The sequence below is a fragment of the Anopheles cruzii genome, chromosome 3 (assembly GCF_943734635.1).
Source record: "Anopheles cruzii chromosome 3, idAnoCruzAS_RS32_06, whole genome shotgun sequence".
NCBI classification, from domain to species: domain Eukaryota; kingdom Metazoa; phylum Arthropoda; class Insecta; order Diptera; family Culicidae; genus Anopheles; species Anopheles cruzii.
In genome coordinates, this window is record NC_069145.1 from 25854559 (window position 1) to 25875458 (window position 20900).

General features: G+C 49.8%; 1 protein-coding gene across 1 annotated transcript in view; it reads right to left on the bottom strand.

The window, feature by feature from the left end:
- LOC128271279 (protein pellino) overlaps nt 1-20900 on the bottom strand; it is a 36907-nt gene that overhangs the window by 10336 nt on the left and 5671 nt on the right. The window contains exons 2-3 of the mRNA XM_053008735.1: nt 15718-15807; nt 7418-7649 (exon numbers count right to left, since the gene is read on the bottom strand). Coding sequence (XP_052864695.1) covers nt 7418-7649; nt 15718-15807 — 322 coding nt within the window. The remainder of the gene's footprint in view (nt 1-7417; nt 7650-15717; nt 15808-20900) is intronic.

Genomic DNA, 20900 nt, shown 5'->3' on the forward strand with positions numbered 1-20900 from the left:
TGGGGCGTATTATCGTTGGGAGTTTGGGTTACAACGTGTTCACATAAACAGAGAGACGAACCCACAAAATAAAGCGTTACTTTATAATCTGATCTGCCAAAGATCGATGCACTTTACAGTGCATTACATTACGTTCAGTGTGCTATGCTCGCTTCGCAACAATAATATACGCTGTGCACAACGAACAAACACCAAAAACCACCATTCATAAGACGAAGCGCAGAGCTCACAATTGTCTTAAACGACGCTGGCGCGCTCTGCTTCAGCGTTGCAGCAGAGAAGATAAAATCCATTTTCGAAAAACTCTAAGACCCAACCACCAACACATCGATCTTGGGGCACGGAAACCGAAAACAAACATCACGACGGTGTTGAAGAAAAACATACAACGCACGCAAGTTTTACATTCACCCGCGCCGGACGCGGCTGTTTTATGGCTCCGCGAACTCCCCAGCAGAGCAGCAGGAACGTGCATTGGCAGTGAGGGACCCCTAATGAGTTTATCTTTGTCGGTCAGCAAGAAGGAAAGGAAAAACAATTAATTTAAAAAATGGGGAAATAAACATCCTCCATATCGGGGGAGGAGGATGACGGAAAATCGAAAAGCTTTTCCGAACACATATCAACATACTGCCGACATTAACACGCTCCGGGGGTGGTGGTGGACTGTATTAAAATGGCTTAAAGGCACGTGTTTTAATGCGTACTGGGGATGAAAGTCTCTTCGCCATCCAAACACATCCCAGCCATTCGAAAGGCACGGAGCGGCGACAACAAATACCAAAACCCCCTTTTTTAATACAAACTTCTCATAAAGCTGTAAACGTAGCACCGATTCGCGTCAAACATTTGGGAATTAATAAACTTTTACGACTTCAGTCACACTTTCACATACAGGCAGAAACTACCATCAATCGCCAACGGGCGAATTAAATGTCAATCACAAGCTTCGCGGCTTTCTAGTGCTTTTTGGGGGGGGACAACACATTTTACGCATCGCAGGCCGCCGGGCACACTGTGCCGCAGTCCGCAGAAAATTAACATAAATGTCAACTTAGCATGCGTTAAAAGCCCCAAAGGGCACTCGCGCGACCCAGCTGCTGATAGCTTCCGACCAACCAAATCACCACCCGATGACCAAACACGCGCAAATGTAAAAGGTATATTAAAAATTAACAAAACGAGATTCATGTAGTCGGAGGAGTGTTACGAAACAACTGTGACGATTGTGGCTCACCGTATTCCTTAGCAAAAATTGTTGACACTTTTCAGTAAAGCTCGCCATGAAACGGAAAGCATTTGGCAGTGTGCTGGCCATCTCCAGTCCTATTACCAGCGGCATCGGTAGCACCAAGCGCACCAAGAGAAACCATGTAACGGCGACACAAGCGACGAATGGTCCCAGGCATCCTTGACCCAATGCACCGAAAGGCACCGAGAGGCTCGGTCGAGATTTGACTTCCATTGCACAACGCGCACCCAACGGTGACACACTGTTAGTTTTCTTTTCCGCCAGTTGGCACTCGAGAACGGGAGACCCACCACTAGCGGGGCGGGCCACACCACTTTCCGGCGGCAGCCCAAGAAGTGTTTCCGAGGCTTGCAAAGCAGCGCTGGCTGAAGTGAAAAGTGCACCCATCTCATTCTCGGGTCGTCTTTTTTAGAAGCCCCACAAAAGCCTTTCGAAGCCTTTCGCACTTACCCAATAATTGGCCAACCATTGGGTGTGACATCTGGTGGTGATCCTGAAGCCGCAGTTGCTGCTGTTGGCACCGAGGACTGCCTCTTTAGACGAGCTTGTATTCAAAGAAACTCCGTTCCACGCATGTATTTGTACGATCTGCATATGTTTTGCATTTCCTTTTCTTGAACGTTTGCGTAACGCAATTTTATAAATGTATCCCAGTCTTGTTGATTTTTAAGATACCGTAGAATAATACGAAATTGTATATAAACTGATCGCTCCATGCTGTTGGTGTGCTTCCAAACCATTTTCCCAACCCAACAACATCGAAAACGAAACACCTAACCCACCGTCTGCGTAGGTCATAAATCAAGACTTCCCGAGGTGCGCTATAAATATGCATCCACAGGGTGCAATACTATGCTGCCGTGCGCCGTGAGCTGAGTGCAACTCCAATTCTAGCAAACCAGTTTTTCGCGTCGATAGTGTGGCGATGATGTCTGCACTGATGATGCTGCCGTACGGACCAACAACATATTACCACCACACATAAGTCAACCTCGCCGAACTAGGTTGTTGACCGATTTGACTCGGCGCGGCCGCGTAAAGTTCTTCCCGTTGTGAAGGAGAACGAACAGGTAATTAGACGTTTGCAGGGCTTAGTAGCACACGGCACAACACAGCAGCAGAATAAAAAACACAATAATGAGAGAAAACGGAGAGAACGAGAGAACACGAGGAATTGCTTAGCGGGAACTCATTAGAAGCCCTCGTGGGCTTAACTAGCCGCGGAAAAAAGAAGCGTTCTAGAGCGTTCTGGCGAGACGGAGGAACGCGCCCTGAAAGAACATTAATCATTTTCTCTATAATATAGAACCTCGAATCTTCATAGAGGGCCAACACGCTGATTTGACGATCGCTACCAAGGTGTTGTGCAAGTAAAGCATACTCCGCTCCGCAGGTGTAAACAATTGAATTACATTTATAAATTAAGCGTTCCATTAAACATGGTTATAAAAATTGGTGGCAGGAAAAACCAAACGCAGGGCCCCGTGAAATATCACACTTTGCCAAACACTTAGAAAAGAGGCGGGTTTTAAACCGGAGATAAAAATCACACTTACAAAAATACAGCCTCTCCAACAGTAAAACCATCAATCGTCAGGAAAATGTAATTCCAGGAAGCTTTGGATAGCAAGAATGGACGCCGAACATGTACCACAACACTACCGGAAATGGTTCGAAGAAATTAATTTAAAAAAACGTCCATCGTAAAACTTCAACCCAGTTCTTTTATAGTCACGCATAAAATAAAAGTCTGTCGCTTCTCGCCTCGGGCCCGATCTGCTGTCGCGGTTCAGGAAATGGTTATTCTTGGTGATGCGGAACTAGTCCCGCCAACGATTGCGCAACCTACAGACATACACACAGCGAAACACCCAACTATACCGTGTCGTTCAACAACGAACAGTTAGGTGAAAAGACAGCAACACGGGGCAAACGGCCCCTTGGAAGCATAACACAGCATCAGCAGCTCCGGCATGAGACACTGCGCGTGGATCTACGGCTTTTGGTGCTTCAGTTGCACGTTGTGGCATCATCATCATCATCGTCCATCATCAGGCGGCGGCCAAGTTCGCTGACTTTTCGAGGGAACTATTTTTACATTTCACACTCACGCGGGGGTCCATGATGCTGCATCCCGTGAAAGGTGCCACACTATGCTAGCCCCAACACGGTGCGTGGTGGTGGTGATGCTAACGCAGAACACAGCGACGTGAAGGTGTAATTGGGAGCATACATTTACAGCAGCCCAGAGAAGACATTTTCTCCTTAGACCAAATTTTCGACATATTTTTTAACTAACAAAAAACCAGCAAAATGAAAAGCTAGCAAATAACTAAAATTTGATTATGCCAGTCGACAATTATGTCACGCACTGTACCGTGGGTGACGTGGGCGCTTGGCGAGGGCTTGGCCGGTGCAGCAGAACAGCACAACAGCAAGTGCATCGCACGAGTATCGGGGTGGTAAAGGAGAATCGTGGCACTTTACTGCAAACATCACACACACCCCATCGTCACACAGAGCACTGCAACAACAAACGAAAAACGGCCGCATCAGGTAAATGATAGGAGTGCGCGCTTCTCTCTGGATGTTTGTGGAAGACAAATGGCGACACCTACGATCGATTAGATGTGACAGAGACCGTTATTGGGGCCGCTAGAGCCCGCCGATGATACTGATGACGAATCGCGCCTTCTTGGGTGGCACAGACTACACAGGGTGGGGGGTGGTCGGCAGCAATAACCAATAGAGTAAACCATCGCAGGGTGCAGCGATCGAAAAATAAACACCAAATGCTGCCGCGACCGGGACTGGCTCCGCCGACGAATGGAGATTGATTCTGGGTGTTTCCACCTTGCTGCAGCTGCTGCCGTCGAAAGTGACCAGGAAGCAGAACCAGCGATGGTCCCAAACGGTGGGCACGGCGACCATCGGTCAGCGAACCGAAACGAGGCCACCACCGACCCCACGGCGAACACGGCGACTATTCTCTAGCAACTCGCAGTAGCATTAGTAACATTGTGTATTGGAAACGTGTCCCAATCAAAAATGTGAATCCGAAGCGTAATGAAATGGATGCTAACGATTGCAAACTACTGTCCACCAAGTAACCAAGGTTCATTCGAGAACAAGGCCAAAAACAATCCTCCCGGTCCAGCTGCATACGGGTAGCGATGAAAGAAGGATGCAGTTCTGCAACATATTGCGCGCGTGTGTTTTGAGGAGGTGCCTCTGTGGGGTCCGGTGCGCCACCAACATAGGGATTGGAAGGAGTGCCAACAGCTGGTCGTTTGCCACGCGAAACACGATCATTTAAGGAGGATATTGTATTACATTGGTAATGGCAACAGCATTTTAATGCAGCACACAATGCCTGGCACTGCCTGTGGTGAGAACAACACACCTGCCACGCCCGTATCGTGATGAAGAGACAATTTTATCAATGTTACGGAATGGTAAACTGGTTAAGAAATATTGTCTGCCGCGTATAGAAGTGCTTCAAAATTAAATATTTTATTAATTTTAACGAATATTTTAAAACAAAAATATAAACGACCTTTCCTTACAATAAAAATAAATTTATCTACTGCTTTATGGAAAAAAATAATCGAAAATAATACCAACACCCAAAACACTATTATTGCCGGCCATCTTCAACGAGACACCGCAGCCTCTCGGCACCAGGAAGTAGGACCCCGTTAAAGGCCCCCCGACAGGCGTCTACACGGCGCGGCTCTTGCTGGAAGTGCTTACTTTACTTGCCCCTACGTGTAACTAACCCAACGAAGGTCAGAGTACAGATCCCGCGCAATGCGGCGGACGCTTGTGTGTACATTACACTATCGACTTCTCGCAGAGCCGGGCCCAGGCGAGTGTCGCCGTCCATGTGTAACCACCGCGAGACACGTTAATCTTCCGCAGTACAATCGCGAAAGTAAAGAAACATCCTTATCGCCCATCGCCTAGCGTTCAGAGCTTTGCGCGATGCCGCCGCCAGGCACCATTCGGCTGAGACTGGGACGGACTTTGTCGTTTATCAGCCGGCAAAGTGCGCCATCACCAGCATCGACTGCACTTTTTGGGTGTAAAATGGTGAAAGTTTCGTAATATTTAAATATTTGAAACGCACCCCCACGGTAAAGCGGTGACCTTCGACACACTGACCTAGTTTTGCTTAGTATCTGGACCTCGAAGGGATGATGACATATAGTAGATCAACGCAAACCACCGCGTCGGAAACATATGCGCAATCTCGTGCGATAACTCGCACCGATCGATGCAAAAGGGGTTAAATTTATCAGATACTAATCGAACCCTCGCGCTAAACAAAACCATACAAACAAAGCCTACGATTATGCCAACTGATAACGGGGTAATTTATGGGCACCACACGATCGATTCCTTGGAGCACGCACGATGACCGAAAAACTATCAAACCCGCGCCACCGGAAGTTATTATTTATGGGATCGACCCACTTTCGGGTTTCGTTTCGGGGAAAAGAAAAACCATTTCCGGTGTAGTAAGTCTCGTGGATAAAGTGCCGTTAATGTAGTTTTCGATGCCGTGAAGTTCGAAGAAAGCACCACCACTGAGACGAGAATATCTTGTGCGTTTCACTCACATACGATTAATAATGCTTCAAAATCCACCGCGGATTAGATGTCACCGAAGACGGACCATTGTGCTGCAAACCTTCCAAGAATACCTTCACCGGAAACGAAGGTAATTTAGAAAAAAAAGCCCGTAAGCATATGAACGCGATCATAAGAACTGGTTTCTTGTTCTAATGGCCTAACAACACGTTCCGCCGATTGGACTTAAAGGGGAAAAAAACTCAATCAACCTCCAGCCCGTCACAACTGGGCGGCACACTAGGCGTCACATAATGACCCTTTGCGACAGAGGGGCGAACCAACGGTGGCCCGCGGTTGTTTGTTGATTATTAATCTCACGCGGCTTAGCTGCACTAACAACAAGTACTTGCCCGCGCCGTATTATGGGCAAACTCTTCCGCGGTTTGTTGCAGTCATGGCCACCAAAGGGCCTGTGAAGTCGTGGTCATAGCAAAAGTGCACTGTCGGTGCATTTAACAAATTAATTTCAACCCCTCAGAGGTCACACGCCAGGTCGCAGCCAAAACAGAAAACTGTGGCAACACATTAATACTGTTACGGAGGTAAGCGCCACTGTTTTCTCTGTAGGTCTCGGTCTGTTCCACGAATGGGCTCCGGAACGGCCAAACATTGCGCCATCACACACAACACGGCTTGGGCCATGGGTGGACTTGGGAAAGACTCCGCAATGCCCATTTCGGAACTCAACGCAGCCGCAGCAGAGTTTTGGGGTTCCAGTTCCGTTTTGTTTGCAGAACTTTATGACCTTTAACACGGTGGCGGCGGAGTGTGCGAATTCGTGATCGGTTCCGTCCCCAGAAGCGAAACTTTGCCTCTTGGGAACCGCGCGTCCGCAAATGCCTGCCACGAAACCCTCCCAAAAAAGGTAACAGAGCTGAGATTTCTCAACCATTTGTTTACCTTTTTTTGGTGGGTCCAAAAGCATATCTCGATGACATCCTGCCGCACGAGTGAAGCCCAAACATGAAACGCGTGTTGGGAGGCGCCCAACGCCGCAGTTATCTCCCGGAACCGCCCAACTTTTGCGCCAACGACCCCAAAAGTTAGGTCCATAAATCGAAACGACGACGTCGTCACCCGGTCGGTGAAGAGACCTCTGGGACGCCCGCCCGCAGTATATGTCCGTAATTATGGACCAAACAGGAAACGGTGACACACTTTCCCATCGGTGGCCCCTGCGACCCGGAGGAGGAACTGTTGGCGATTCCTCGAGATAATTTTCGGAACCACTTCCGCTTTGGGTGTGTAGCGAAAACCCGAAGAAAACGAACGATTTTCAATAAGTCGCGGACGACAACATTAAAAAAGCATTGGCTGTGAAGTGTCACTTTCATTTCCTGTCCTTGGATATCGTCACCGCCATGATTAAAGTAAGTATCGACATCGGAAGACAGACTACTTTTGTAGGTTAATAGTTCTCCCTGGAAATCTTATCTGAAGAAGCCCAACAGGATGCGTAACTGTGACTTCCGGTTGGAGTAAATTTCTCCCGATAAAATGTAAACGCCGCCTCTCACCCGTGTTACTCACCTGGAACATGTCTGTGTCCGGGTCCTCTTTGTACTCTACGATGACGGCCTGGCTGCGGGACAGCGTGTACGATATGGAGTGCTGTCTGGCGTTCAGGATGGCTTGCGATGTCTGGGGCGACTGTACGATGTAGTGTTTGGAGCGCTTGACACCGTTCGACTCCGAGCGCTTGTACAGGACGAATTTCGAGCGACGCCGGCCACGGTCCCCCTGTGGTAGAAAGCCATTATATCTGCAAAAGAAGCGAGAAAATGATTAGCGATCAGAGCACGTTGCTTGAGCGAGCTTATCAAGGAAGGCGTCAGTGACATTCCTCACCTTCAGGGGACACACACAGAAAACGATAATTAAAAATGACATCGATATCTCAAAGTCAAACTTAGGGTGGAACAAATCTGGGCAAATCTCAGAATGGAGAATGCGGTTTCTACACTCCCAGCTATTTGGGATCCGAACGCGAAAAAAGGCACAGACGAGGGTACGATGAGTTCATTAGGCAGGATATGCTAGCTAAGTGGACACGCCACCACCACCGGCCGAATCTTTCTTGTGCTTTTTGCCGGTCACCACGGCGGAGACTTTGATAACGCTCTCCTTCATCAATCTCTGACTTGTAGGGACTTGGCGGCTTTTTCGGGACCCGCGAAATGGCGTCAAATTGTATCGAATTACCGACCATCGCACCACGGGATGACATCCGGACGCCATTAATGGCCCTCTCTCCGGCGTTTCGCACACCGCCGTATCATTTCCCATCATTAAACACGCTGCTGACCCAGGCTCGGACGGGCGACAGATTTGAGCAATTAAAATCACACCGAATTCAGCGAGTGGTGCTCTGTAACCCGATACTTCGACGAAGGTTCCCCAACATTCGTAGGGTACCGCGCGAAATGTAGAACACGAAAAAGCTTCGCTGGCTTACGATGCGTGCCAGGTTTATAGAAAAACTGAGAATAACTAATCGGTGGTGCGCACTTAACGTGCTCTGCACTCAACAAACAAGCGATCAGAAAAAACCGACTTCTTTGCACGAATTAATGTGTGCCAATCCGTGAATTAACATGCGGTTTCCAATTACACGCTACAGCACCACGCTCAGTCGCATTAGGAATCGCCCAACACATCCTTAGACCTTGACTTACAATTCGATCAAATCGTTACACTTGACCTGGAGCGGGCGCCCCGCACCGCACTGAGAGAGAAGTTGGTTAAAATATTCCATTTTCTTGCCGACCGTGGGTCGGAAGCAAACCCAAAACCCCACCGCGCGTACTTCCGTTCCGTTTTGTGAGTTTCCCTCTGCTAGGCGAAGCGGAAAAAATCGCACAAAACGAACCGATGTACATGCCAACCAAGCCAACCAGTCAGCCAGAAACCGTCGAGCCGGTGTTTGGTCAAGGTTTCACCGGGGCCAGCAAAAATACACAGACACCGTCTTCTCTGCCATCGATCGATCGACGGCAATCACCTGGCCGCGAAGGACACGAACTCAAACGTTGGAGCGTCTGGCGGACGCGAAAATGTTGGCCAACAGGCCACGACGCGTTCGCGGACGTTTCTCGAGTGGAGAGCAGGCAGAGTGCGAGCTGCAACCTTCGATGGCCCGGCGGCGAACCACAAAAAATCGGGACAACTTTTCTGGCGGTGGTATTGATTTTTCGTCCACAACGCAGAACTTTAAGAACCCTTCCGGACCTATACAGGTGGCAGAACACGGGAGTGTCTGCCACGCTGACCTCAGTTTCTCGTAGCACCATCGATCGATATGTAACGTCAAACACTAGTGTGCTAACCAACTAACCCAAATCTATCACAAAACGCAACTACTAGAAATCCTGCCGTTTCGATTGCCACACGATGGCTGGCGACGAAAACGAACGCCTTTTCCGTGTGCAGTCATGCTGCATCGCATGTGACCTCGATCCGATCGGCCACGCTAACCTCCTCCAGCACATTGTCGGTGTATGACGCAATGGATGAGATAACATTAGACTGACGCACCGCAGATTAGAGGCCAGCGCGGCGAGGTCTGTAGGCCACCGGATTTTACTGAGGACCACCACCGTATCATAAATGCGAAGCCCAACGTGCAACACGAACAACAATGCATATGGATTTATCCATTAATAACAAGCCGGCCCCACGCCAACGACGATGGCAATGAAGCAACTCGCTGCACGCAGATGCATCAAAAGTGCACCGTGCATTATTATTAAAAATGCAACCACACACCACACGGCCCTTTCCGGTAACTACTCGCTCGGACTGCTCGCTGTCACACGGGTACGTTGACAAACGAATGGCCGAGAAAATCGATCGAACGGAGTGCAGAGATTGTGGGGCTTTTTTTTGCCTACAATTTGGTCCTCGCCCTTTACGAATCGGCGGGCTGTGTGCGTCCCTGGGCATTCCCGGGACAGCAAACGGTCCGGTGGTGCTGTGTCGCTGTTGCCGACTGATGTGCAGGCGGCAACATCATCATTACCGGCGACAACGACGGCGGCCATCATTCGAGGGCCGCACCAAGTACGGGGCGGCATCTTCTGCCGGTGCCGCCTTCCAGACACGTTTTAGAACCGTAGGCACCTCACCGCAAAGCGGAAACCACTGTAGCTAAGAGGCTTCTCCTCGGTAGGAAAGACCCTTAAAGAAGCGCCCCACGCCGTCATTCTGCTGCTGCTGCGGCGTGTTGTGAAGGATGTTCGTCTGTCGTTCGTGGGGATTAACGAAACATAAATTAGACCCAAACGATGGCCACCGCAGCGGTTAACGCGCCCCCCATCAGTATGAACCCCTCCGTCCCCGCAACCTGCTTCGCCGGCGTTCCTTCACACAATCTTGCGGTTGGCCCGGCCAACACAAGACTTAAATCTCTCCCCGTCCCCGAGGCACTCCGAGGAGGAACCTTTTTTGCGTCTTCTCCTTCATGGAACTCCTTCGACTCTTGAGGTGGCCGGCAGCGGTTCTCGAAGGTTCGTTCTCTACAATAAACTCCTCGAAACCACACACACACAAAAAACAGGAAAATCAAATCAAAACACAGTCCCGAACTTAGGCGGGACCCGCCGAGGATTTGTTTAATGATGTTTTACGAGTTGAGCGTTTAAGAGAACCTTAAGAAGCAGCCTCCGGTCCGCCGGACACACGCACGCATGAATGGCAGCTTCTTCGTCGTCTTCACAACAAGCTGGGAAGAGGGCTCCCTTCTCGCGGGTTGTACCGTTACACGCCACCGGCGCAGGAATCGAAAGTCACTCTCCATCAATCTCGGGCGTTTTATTTGAAAAGAGAAGGCCCGGCCCCTGATCAACTAAAAACTTGCCTAGCGCGCGTGGCCGGCCATTGATGGATTTCGGCTCGCGAAGGAGCGCTAATATTTTATTCAGCGACACCACCAACGTGTTCGACGTTTCCTAAACGAAGGCCAAAGAAGGACCAACACGATCGGTGATAGGAATACAGAATTCTTCTTCGTTGCAGCTTCGCATGGAAGTTGTTCTCGGAAACCCGGAGAGGCCCGGGACCCACGTTTGGGGGGATGGATGGTACACTAAATTAAATTTAGTATTTAAACTTATCTTTCCACCGAAATCAAAAACAAGTTTCTCCTCGCCCGCGTCCCGCTGGACGCTGGTGGCCACAAGGCGTTATTTCCTCGTTTACTTTAACGTGTTCTTCGGTTCGGTTCTTCGCCGCAACGCACAACTCAACCCACCCTTCGTATCGCTTCCTAGGGCACACACCTGAACGAGTTCTCTCTCCACGCGGCTTGTAACTCGAAAAAAGTGACGACGAAACAAATCCTCTTCATCATGCTGGCTGGCTGGTTGTTGGGTTCGCTCCGAAATGATCGACCATCGGATCGGGCGCGGGACGAATGGCCGCCCGCCGAGAGCATAACGAAGCCAACCCGAAACCATTGCGAGATGCGCATTTCAACCAAATCGGCAGAGACTCGAAAACCGTAAGACGTCTTGATGATCTCCGTCTCCGATCTGCAGACGACGCGTTTTTCGGTTCCAACTCCAACTGCTCAAGAATGAAACGAACCGACGAAAGGTGGAGCCTTCTTCGGCAAAACCCAAAACCGAAGCACTGACGACGTCCGTCGCGTAGTGGCAACAACCACCGCAGCAGATCCGCCGTCACTCTTCAACAGAGAGGGGACACGGCGATCAACGAGATTGATGATTTTTAATTCCACCCGGCGGCCCGGTGACGGTGCCTCGGACCAAAAACTAAATCAAACCCATCCCCCGAAAAGAGGTCCCGCCAAGAGCCGTCTCTAAGAGAAAGAAGGAACTGTAGTGGCCCGCGGGCGCGCTGCCATCAAAGAGGAATTAGACAGCGGCGAGAGAGCTGAGTTCACGGTAATTGTGCGGTCGGCTTTCGGATTACTTCTAACTCCCCGCGCGCGCCAGCCACGCAGCACTTCACAGAAGCAACAGGACCACGCGAGTGGTATGGCTCCAATTAGGGTCTCTCGCTCGGGCGATCTACACGCGGCAGTCCAATCCAGCAAAAATTTCACACCGCAAAACCGAAATGCGGGAAGCAACGTGACGGCTCTCGCTCCATAATACTTCTGCCTCCTTCAAGACTGACCGACCCCTGGCAGACAAGAAACAAAACAGAGGCCAACATTGTAATGCTGGCTCCATAGCTTGGCCACAACAGCTGGCGGCCATAACAAATCGAAAAGGGATTTTGCCCGAGCGGCAACGAGCAGAAAACGAAGTCCAGCGCGCGTCCCGACATCACGGAAGACGAATTAAAATCTTCAAGATGGAATTATTTTGAGCGCTGCACTTCGCCGTATGCAGGCGCAACATCTTCAACGTCGCCACAAGAAACACCCCGAATGACCGTCACACGGATACTCAACCCTCCCGCCGCGAATGAAAGACACTGTTTGATGTCTGGGCCGCGGCACGCAGCAGAGCAGCCCCCGGAGCAACACCACCGACCACCGACACTTTTCGCGAGGAGAGAACAATCCCCTTTTAATGGCACAACAACCGACGAACACGGTGTGCTGTAAGGAGGAGTGCCAACCATATGCTAAACGGCGTGTCCGAATCCCGATAGTGATTGGTCAGCGCGCGGTCAGCAGCAGCAACACTATATGCTAGGCACGAAAGTAATAAATTGTTTGCGGAGTTGTTTCCGGATACAATGTAACACATCGCTCAATAAGTCCGTAGGATAGCTTATAAAACAACAATATTTTGATATAATTTGTATTTATTCATCAACATAGTCTCCTTTTAAGGCGATACAGTCAGTCCAACGCTTCTCTAACTTTTCGATACCATGTTTGTAGAACGATTTATCTTTCCCTTTAAAATATGCCTCAGTTTCGGCAATGACCTCCTCATTCGATCCAAATCTCTTTCCCTGGAGCATCCTTTTGAGATCCGAGAACAGCCAATAATCGCTGGGGGCCAAATCTGGCGAGTATGGTGGATGGGGCAACAATTCGAAGTGCAATTCATTCATTTTCACCATCGTTTTCATTGACTTGTGACACGGTGCATTGTCTTGATGAAAGAGAAATTTTTTCTTCTTCATGTGCGGTCGTTTTGCGTCGATTTCAGCCTTCAATCGTTCCAACAATGCCATGTAATATTCGCTGTTGATTGTTTTACCTTTCTCAAGATAGTCTATGAACAAAATACCATGACTATCCCAGAATACGGAGGCCATAACCTTGCCAGCAGAAGTTTGAGTCTTTGGGCGCTTTTGGGCGGCTTTCACCGGCTGGTGTCCACTCAGCCAACTGCCGATTTGACCCAGGAGTGAAGTGGTAGATCCATGTTTCATCCATTGTGACGTAGCGACGAAAGAAATCCCTTTTATCACGGTTAAATAGGGCCAAACATGCCTCAGAATCATCGATTCGTTGTTGTTTTTGGTCCGGTGTTAGCAAACGCGGCACCCATTTCGAACAAAGCTTCCGCATACCCAAATGTTCATGCAAAATGGTAAACACACTGCCTTCTGATATCTTTACGGCCTCAGCAATCTCCTTCAATTTCAATTTGCGGTCGGATAAGACGATTTTGTGGACTTTTTGTATGTTTTCTTCAGTAACTGCCGAATTTGGGCGACCGGAACGTTCAGCATCATCGGTGTTCGTACGACCACGTTTAAAGTCACCAAACCACTTCTCAACCATTTGCCTCGATGGAGCAGAGTCCGAATAACATTTGTCAAGCCACTGTTTAGTTTGCAGGGTATTTTTTCCCATCACAAAGCAATGCTTAATGAGCACACGAAATTCTGATTTTTCATTTTTTTTCAATTTACAAAAGTTGATTGAATTGTTCACACTGTAACTTGGTAAATAATAGTCCGAATGTCATGAAACTTTGACAGATATCGTTTGAAGGTTGGTACTGTCTAAAAATCATAAGGATTCTGTATTTGTTTCGCCATCTATATGTCATCCTGCGAACTTATTGAGCGATGTGTTATTCTTTTTATGCTTCGTTACACCGATAGAGTGCGTATAGGCATCGCATCGCTAGAAACATAGTCCCTTTGAGAACAACCTCATCGGCACCGTTTAGCAGGAGTTGCCTTTAGCACTGCGTCGTGTTTAAATGTAATGGTCTAATAACAGTACTCTGGACCAGCTGACAAGAACGAATAGACACTGTAGTACATGATTATAGTCTTCTCGTATGAATTGTGGACGATTGAGGAACTATTGTTGGTGCAGTGATTCACTTTTGTACTTTTGTTTTTTGAGAGATAACTGATGCCATACGTGGAGTGATTCATTCACTTCGTGTTCCAGGGATTTGCACAGAATAGAAGCGCTTTAGGACGAATTTCATTCAATAAAGCAGTCAAGATTGGTCCAAATTGCAGTAGCACAATGCAGTTTTGACTTGCACAATTTTAATTCTGTTTACGACATTTTCCATAAAAACTAATAAACTAAGCTAATTGTACAGTTCATCTTCGAAAATTTAAATGCAAAAATATCTCCACGAATATTACACGACTTGCTCACTTTTAATTCTACAATAATTTTTACAATGATTTCCCTCTTATTCCCCTCAAAATACCGCGACAGGCGACGAGTTTGTTGAACTTTTCCGACCGATAACCGTATCGGTTCCGATGCTATACATCAGCACATCGGAGCATAACATCTCTTTCGGGCCTGAAGCCACGCTGAACAACATTGATCGATCGTGCCCGAGAACCGGTTATGGAGCGCGTCTCGTCGTCGCCACCACCACCGTCACCGTCGCCGGCCGGTGTCCGCTTCACCAGCATAAAATGGCGCAGCCAGGGCACTGCTGTTTGACGTATCGGGGTCTCTCCCACGAAAGTTCTTCGCCGGTAGAAAGGGAGCGTGTTCCAGCGCGGCCACCACACCATCACCGGCCAGAGAAATGGAAATCTGGTAATAAATCGAAAACAATTCCCGTCACAGCAAAAGCGAACCGGAGCAAAACAACGTCAGTCGATCACGCTCGAGAGAGTCAGAGTCGCCTACACACGCGAGGTGGCGGGGCGCCATGACTTTAAAGCCTGGGCAGGACGCGGCAGCCAGCTAATGGGTGGCCCATTTCTCTGCTCCGGACATGTTTGCTTTTTGTTAAATCGTCTTCGATTTCGCGTGATGGAGTTGGGGAGCTTCAGAAATCGAAAGGTTAAAAAACAGACAGAAGCGAAAGAGTGTCTGCAGCAGCAGCAAAGAGCATTCGGTTCTTTCGCCAACGGGCTTCAAATCATGATAGGTCTCTATGCCTTTGAAAAAAGGAACACTTTAAGACAGCTGCCTTCGCGAGCGGTTCACGATGCCGTTCTGGGGGCTGAACTTTGCGCAGACCGCTGCAGCCATCATTCACAAAACCCTTCGTTCCATTCCCTTACAGAGAGTCATGCGATTCTCGTCTACCAAAAGACACCGAGAGCGCATTAATGCTCCCAAAAGCCGGGGCGCTAGGAGAAATCGAAAGCAGTAAACCCAAACCAAGACCATCGAACCATCCACGGTCTGTGTTTGCGTCACGAGGCGGGTGATCACGACCCACAGCAGCTGATCGACGGCGCCGCCGGAATAATGCGCGACTGTTGGAAAGGGATTTTCCATTCCCTTTCGTTAATTTGGTGTAAGGACGAGCAAAATGGTGGTTTTCGGTGCCAAAGTGGCACTCGAGGCGGCAATCAGTATGATCAGTGTGGAATCGGCTTATGTGAATCGGTATTTCACCCAAAATAGGTGAACTTTGGCCAATGCGATAGCCCCCTTTCCCCGAAGCACATCTTCGACTTACCCTAGTATCACCAGTTCGCCGTATCTCACTCGGGGTTTATCTGTATCTGCATCACTTTCCGTGATCATCGGAGACTCTGTGCCGTCACCCCTGGAAAATGAAGAGAGAAGATTAGATAAATCGGAAAAATTGAAACAAAATGGGAAATACATATGCTACGAAGTCTAGTGAAAATTCGGAAGGAGAGATACCACCGATTCACGCCTTTCTTCCATCCCAATGCATCCAATTCCTCGGGCCACAACAACAGCAAATACGCACGCGAAGGAAAGCCCTTGCCGCACGCAATCAAGGGGCCCATTGGTCCATGGCTTCCACGGCTCTTGATGGACCTCTTCGTTTTCTGCCCCCGACAAAGTGGGCCACCATTATAACTTGTGCGAATCATTGCGTGTCTCCGAGGTTTCCCACCGAGAAGAGAGTTGAGTTGGTGAAGGCCTTTGATTTTGGTGGCCTTCAACAAATAGCGAGCAAAAAATGGAACAAAATAAAGAAAAGAAAGCACCTTGAAGCCGCCCCAGGCATTGCGAGAGGCAGCGAAGAGTGTAAATGGGAAGAAAAATAGCTAAAGCAAAACCTTCATGACCTAATGGTGCACTACTGAAGAAAATGACCAGCGGAACGGAGTGCTGGTCTTCGAGAGTGTCAGCAACACCCACCACCATATCGCTCACTGCAGTTGCGGCAGTGCACATTTCGGAGCCTTGTACTCAGTGCTAATACCTCGAGATTCGATCGGGAAAAAAGGATGTCCCCCGCTGGGTGTGCCGCGTCTGTACCAAAGTGCACCTCATCTCCGGGGCACCATCCATCGTTCACCGTCAGCTCACTCCCGCAAAGAGCTTATGATTCAAACACGCTGCTGCCGTCCACCAATAAATCTTACCGCATCCACCACCAACCGGTGGAAAGGCAGACTTCTGTGGGAGTTCTTCCAAGAGAGCCCACCAAGAGATCCATCGAACGAACTAGAACATCTGGAAGACATTGACAAGGCGGCGGGCTTCGTGTCTTCACGTGCTTCATTACGGCCCCAATGATGGGCTGCTCATCCGACGAGTTCTCGATCGTTCACCGGACGATATTTATAGCCGCCGGCGAAGCAAGAAGAAAGTGATTCCCCACGAAGCGTAGCGTCCCTCCCACAAAGAACACTACTCTAACCGCCATTAAAAATATTACGAATAAGCTCTTCGCCGCGAGAACATCGAGGGCAACCGATCATCATGGGCGCTCATCTCATCATGGGCGGTTGTGATCGGGGACGTCCAATCGGACGTTAAGGGCACCTCCACATACTACAATGTGGTGCGCGCGCCCATACACTACTATTACTGGCTTTGGACTCTTCGACTCATTTTATACAGTGGCACTGATAAGCCACTCTGGATTTATGCTTACTGAAGTGCTGTGCCTAAGTGGCGACCTTCAAAGCCAAACGTCTAGCGAAGCGAAACTATTGTAGGAACGGCTTGGGCAGTATCATACTAGTCAAGTTGGGTCCACCGTGCCAATGACTGTAAGACCGTCGATTGGAAAAGCGTAGGGAAAATGGTAGATTTCAATCCAAGCCCACTCCACTCCAAGAAAGCAAACGTGTTCCGAGAAAGCCATTCCTAGAATAGCTCAATTACCCACAAACAAATATTGTGCTCCGAGTTCGGGACACGTGTCGCCGACAAATTAGAACTTCGATCTTTCCTCGGACTGTTCGGAAGGTTCAGTGACATTTCTCGAGGAATGCGATGCTCACCCACCATTTAGGCACGAAAAGATGCACGCTGCAGCAACAATCGTCTCAATGAGTACTTCTCCATAAATACTTTCGGTTGCCAATGGAAGGCCCGGACCCAGCCATAAAAATCGCCTTAAACCTAAGGAGTTCCCAAAAAGGAAACACGCCCCGAGAGCGACTTTAGGAGAACGTTCCACAACAAACCGGAGAGCGTTTTATTCATTTCCACCATTCCCGGGTTTATGGTTGTATGGAGACTCCGACGAGACATTCCGTCACCCACCGATCACTCGCGGCGCGAAGGATTGATAGGTGAGTGCAATTAGAGGGCGACCCACAACGCACCTTCCAGGTCCCTCCTCTCTACGCCCGTCCCCGTTTGCCCGGCGGCTAATTATGAAAATTGTTCACAACTGACGTTACGTTTTACAACTTCCTCGTTCGCGCGTACGATAGATAGCGTCGTCTTCCGCGCGGCGCCGAACCAACATTTGCCCCCTTGGTGGCCGCCCTCCGACAACAGAATATGGAATCGATCAAAAAGGGCACACACTACGGGGCGGACTACTATCCCGCTACTACCCTCCCGATCAGCCACCAGCCAGCCAACAGCTGGAATCAAAACGCGATCAAATATTCACACGGCACGGCCCGGTGAAGGTTTAATCGATTACGATAGTAATGCTAAGCCGTTTGTGAGGCGGTTCCCGATCCTAGGGAGCAGCCCTTGTTGCCCTCACCCTTGACTGCTTTTAATCTCGCGTGTTACAAGAGACCCTCCTCGTGTAATTACGCGTCACGAACACAGAGTACACAAGTGGTCGCGGGTCGTACGAGTTCCCTCGGCTCGAGAGCGCGCGCGGTTGACGTCAACGTCAACCGCTGTACGTAGAGTCTGCCCCCAGCGCGCACTTGACTCGAATCGCTCGATGATGATGATGGCTTGACCGGCTCGATTATTCTACCCACCAGCACACACTATATGCAGGACTCCGTGGCGCGGTCGACGCGCCGATTGAGCTGACGTTTACGTCGAGCCAAATCAGCTGAGCCGCGACCCCTCAATATACAGCGTCTGTGTGTGGGTTTGTTATCGATTTAATGGCGAGCCGTCGTTGTAGTTCCGAGTTCTGGGCGCGCTATCAGCGCCGAGAGCAAAGTCAATCGCAACTCAATCAACTAACTGGGTAAATAAAACAGCACCTAATGCAGTCTGTCTACCCGTCGTGGCGTATCTTCCAGCGACTGTCATGTCAACATGGCCCAGGGTAGAACTTCAAACACACTAGTACAACTTACAATTCCTCTGAGAAGCAGTTGAAAGACACAATCGTAAGTCAGACAGTTTTCAACACAGGATTAGGAGGGCACTCGTCTAGAAGTGATAGCGCACCACTTCGTGCATTGTCCAGAACTTACGCCCCTCTGTCCTTGAAAATTCCTACGTGGGATTCCACACGTTTGATAAGACCAACTACAACGAGCAGTCGAAACGTCAACGTTGACAGACGGTTACAACGAGTGAAAAGTAGCCCCAGGAAAGGGGCGGAAAGTGAATATTGTCCTCAGATGGATATTTCCGTCGTGCGTAATAGGAGGAAGTACTTTGGAGCCGCCAGGAGCCAGACAGTGACACTTAGCAAAGTAGTGTTAACGAGGACGGATGCCGCACACTAATTGATACACTCGACCCAGACACAGAGATGGGTCCCAAAATAGACCACCAACATCCATAGAGGAATCCCCAAAAATGCCAGGCCCCACGTTTCGTTCCACAATCCGCTGCTTATAAGATACCCGCCCGTCAACAACCATCAACTTCATCATGTGCGTCGATTGTCGCTTCATCGTCCAAAGGAACAAAGATGGTGGAAGCAATCCTTACAAAACGCGGCGGATCGTCCCGTGCATGAGTTGCATACCGACCAGACGGGGAGCTGCTGCTGCAGTGTGGTAGTAATTAGTATTCCCTCCTGCACCGCGACGAGACAGATAATTGCGCTCCGTGTTCGCGCACTGACTTCCGACGACGCCACCGCCGTTCACCGCTTCTCGGAGGACGTCGTAATATGTGTTTATCTTTTCCTCATTGGAGTAGTTTCGAAAACAAAGGCCCTCCCGCCCGATGATATCATGCAAACGGACTAATCAACTGCTTCATCCTAGGCCGTGGATAAGACAGACGGCAGACGCCCTGATGGCCGCGTCATGTACCGCTGCTCCTTCTTCCCATTCGCAACAAGTGAGCGGCAAGAAGATAGAGATCGCACAAACATGGAACGAAATTTAAAACAATTTAGCGAACCACATCTTGCCCCGCAAAACCCGATTAGAGAGACCCGGTCAGTGGGCTGATCATGGGGAACTCGCTGGCTTTATCGGTCAGTGGTTCAACGAGATAGCCTCCCGCGGGTTGGCCAATTTTAGCAAAACCGCTCATTGTCTTCCACTCAACCCCGCACCAGCTCTGCTGTTTTCCTGCGCGGTTTGGTGGTTTCTATCGGCCCCATTTTGTTGCTGATGAGTTGTGGGGAAAAGACCCGTCTTACCACGTCCAGCGATAGGTTTTTGCGGTTTTCGGTACAATCCCCCGATGGGGGGCTCATTCTAACCCGGGAACACAACTGGACCAGAGAAAGCGGCGGGGACAGAAACAGTTAGCTAGTGCAATGGATGAGGGGTTCAGACCTCAACTTCCAGCTGGCGGACTGATCAGCGGGCGCGGTCCGAAAGCCGGTGGAAGTAGTAACCGGCCATACTTTGCATGGGAAGTGGAAGCGACAGACAGACACACAGTGGAATGACCCCCGCCCGCAGGCATTGTTTTGTTTTCGCTTGGAAAGGCCCGCGAACCATCTGTCATCTGTCATCGGCGGCCGGCTGTCAGTGGGGAGAGAACAGCCCCCACAACTCAACTCCGCCGTTTGGGGCGGCGCAGGGCTTAAATAACCAACGCACACACAACGCGATTGCGGGCGCAAGTCCCGGCCCCAGACCCATACACGCAAATCGGGCCGCTGTCTGTGTGATCTGTCGTTCTACGTTGCTCTCCAAAATTTCTCTCTCCCGAGAGAGAAAGAGAGACCGTGGGTTTAATGACCGACGCCCCAACCGGAACTCTTCCGCGACCGTTTAGCGCCGGCCCGCTCCTCCGCAGGGGTCAGTGCGCCACACCATCATAATCGAATCTGCCCCGGACCACCACAAAGGGAGTAAAAGCTGCGCTAAAGTGGTAGCAAAACAATCACCCGGGTACCCGGGAGGAGCAGTAACAAACAATCGAACGGAGCGACGCAGAACCGGTAGTCCGGAGGAGGAGGCCACCTGTGGGACTCGAACCGTAGCGATGGCCTCGGCGCAAATGGCGTAGAAAGCGCGATTTTGCGTAGCGCGGCGCGCTGTTCTCGATGTCTGAGATCAACCCGTTAGGAACATGGGGCTGCTGCTG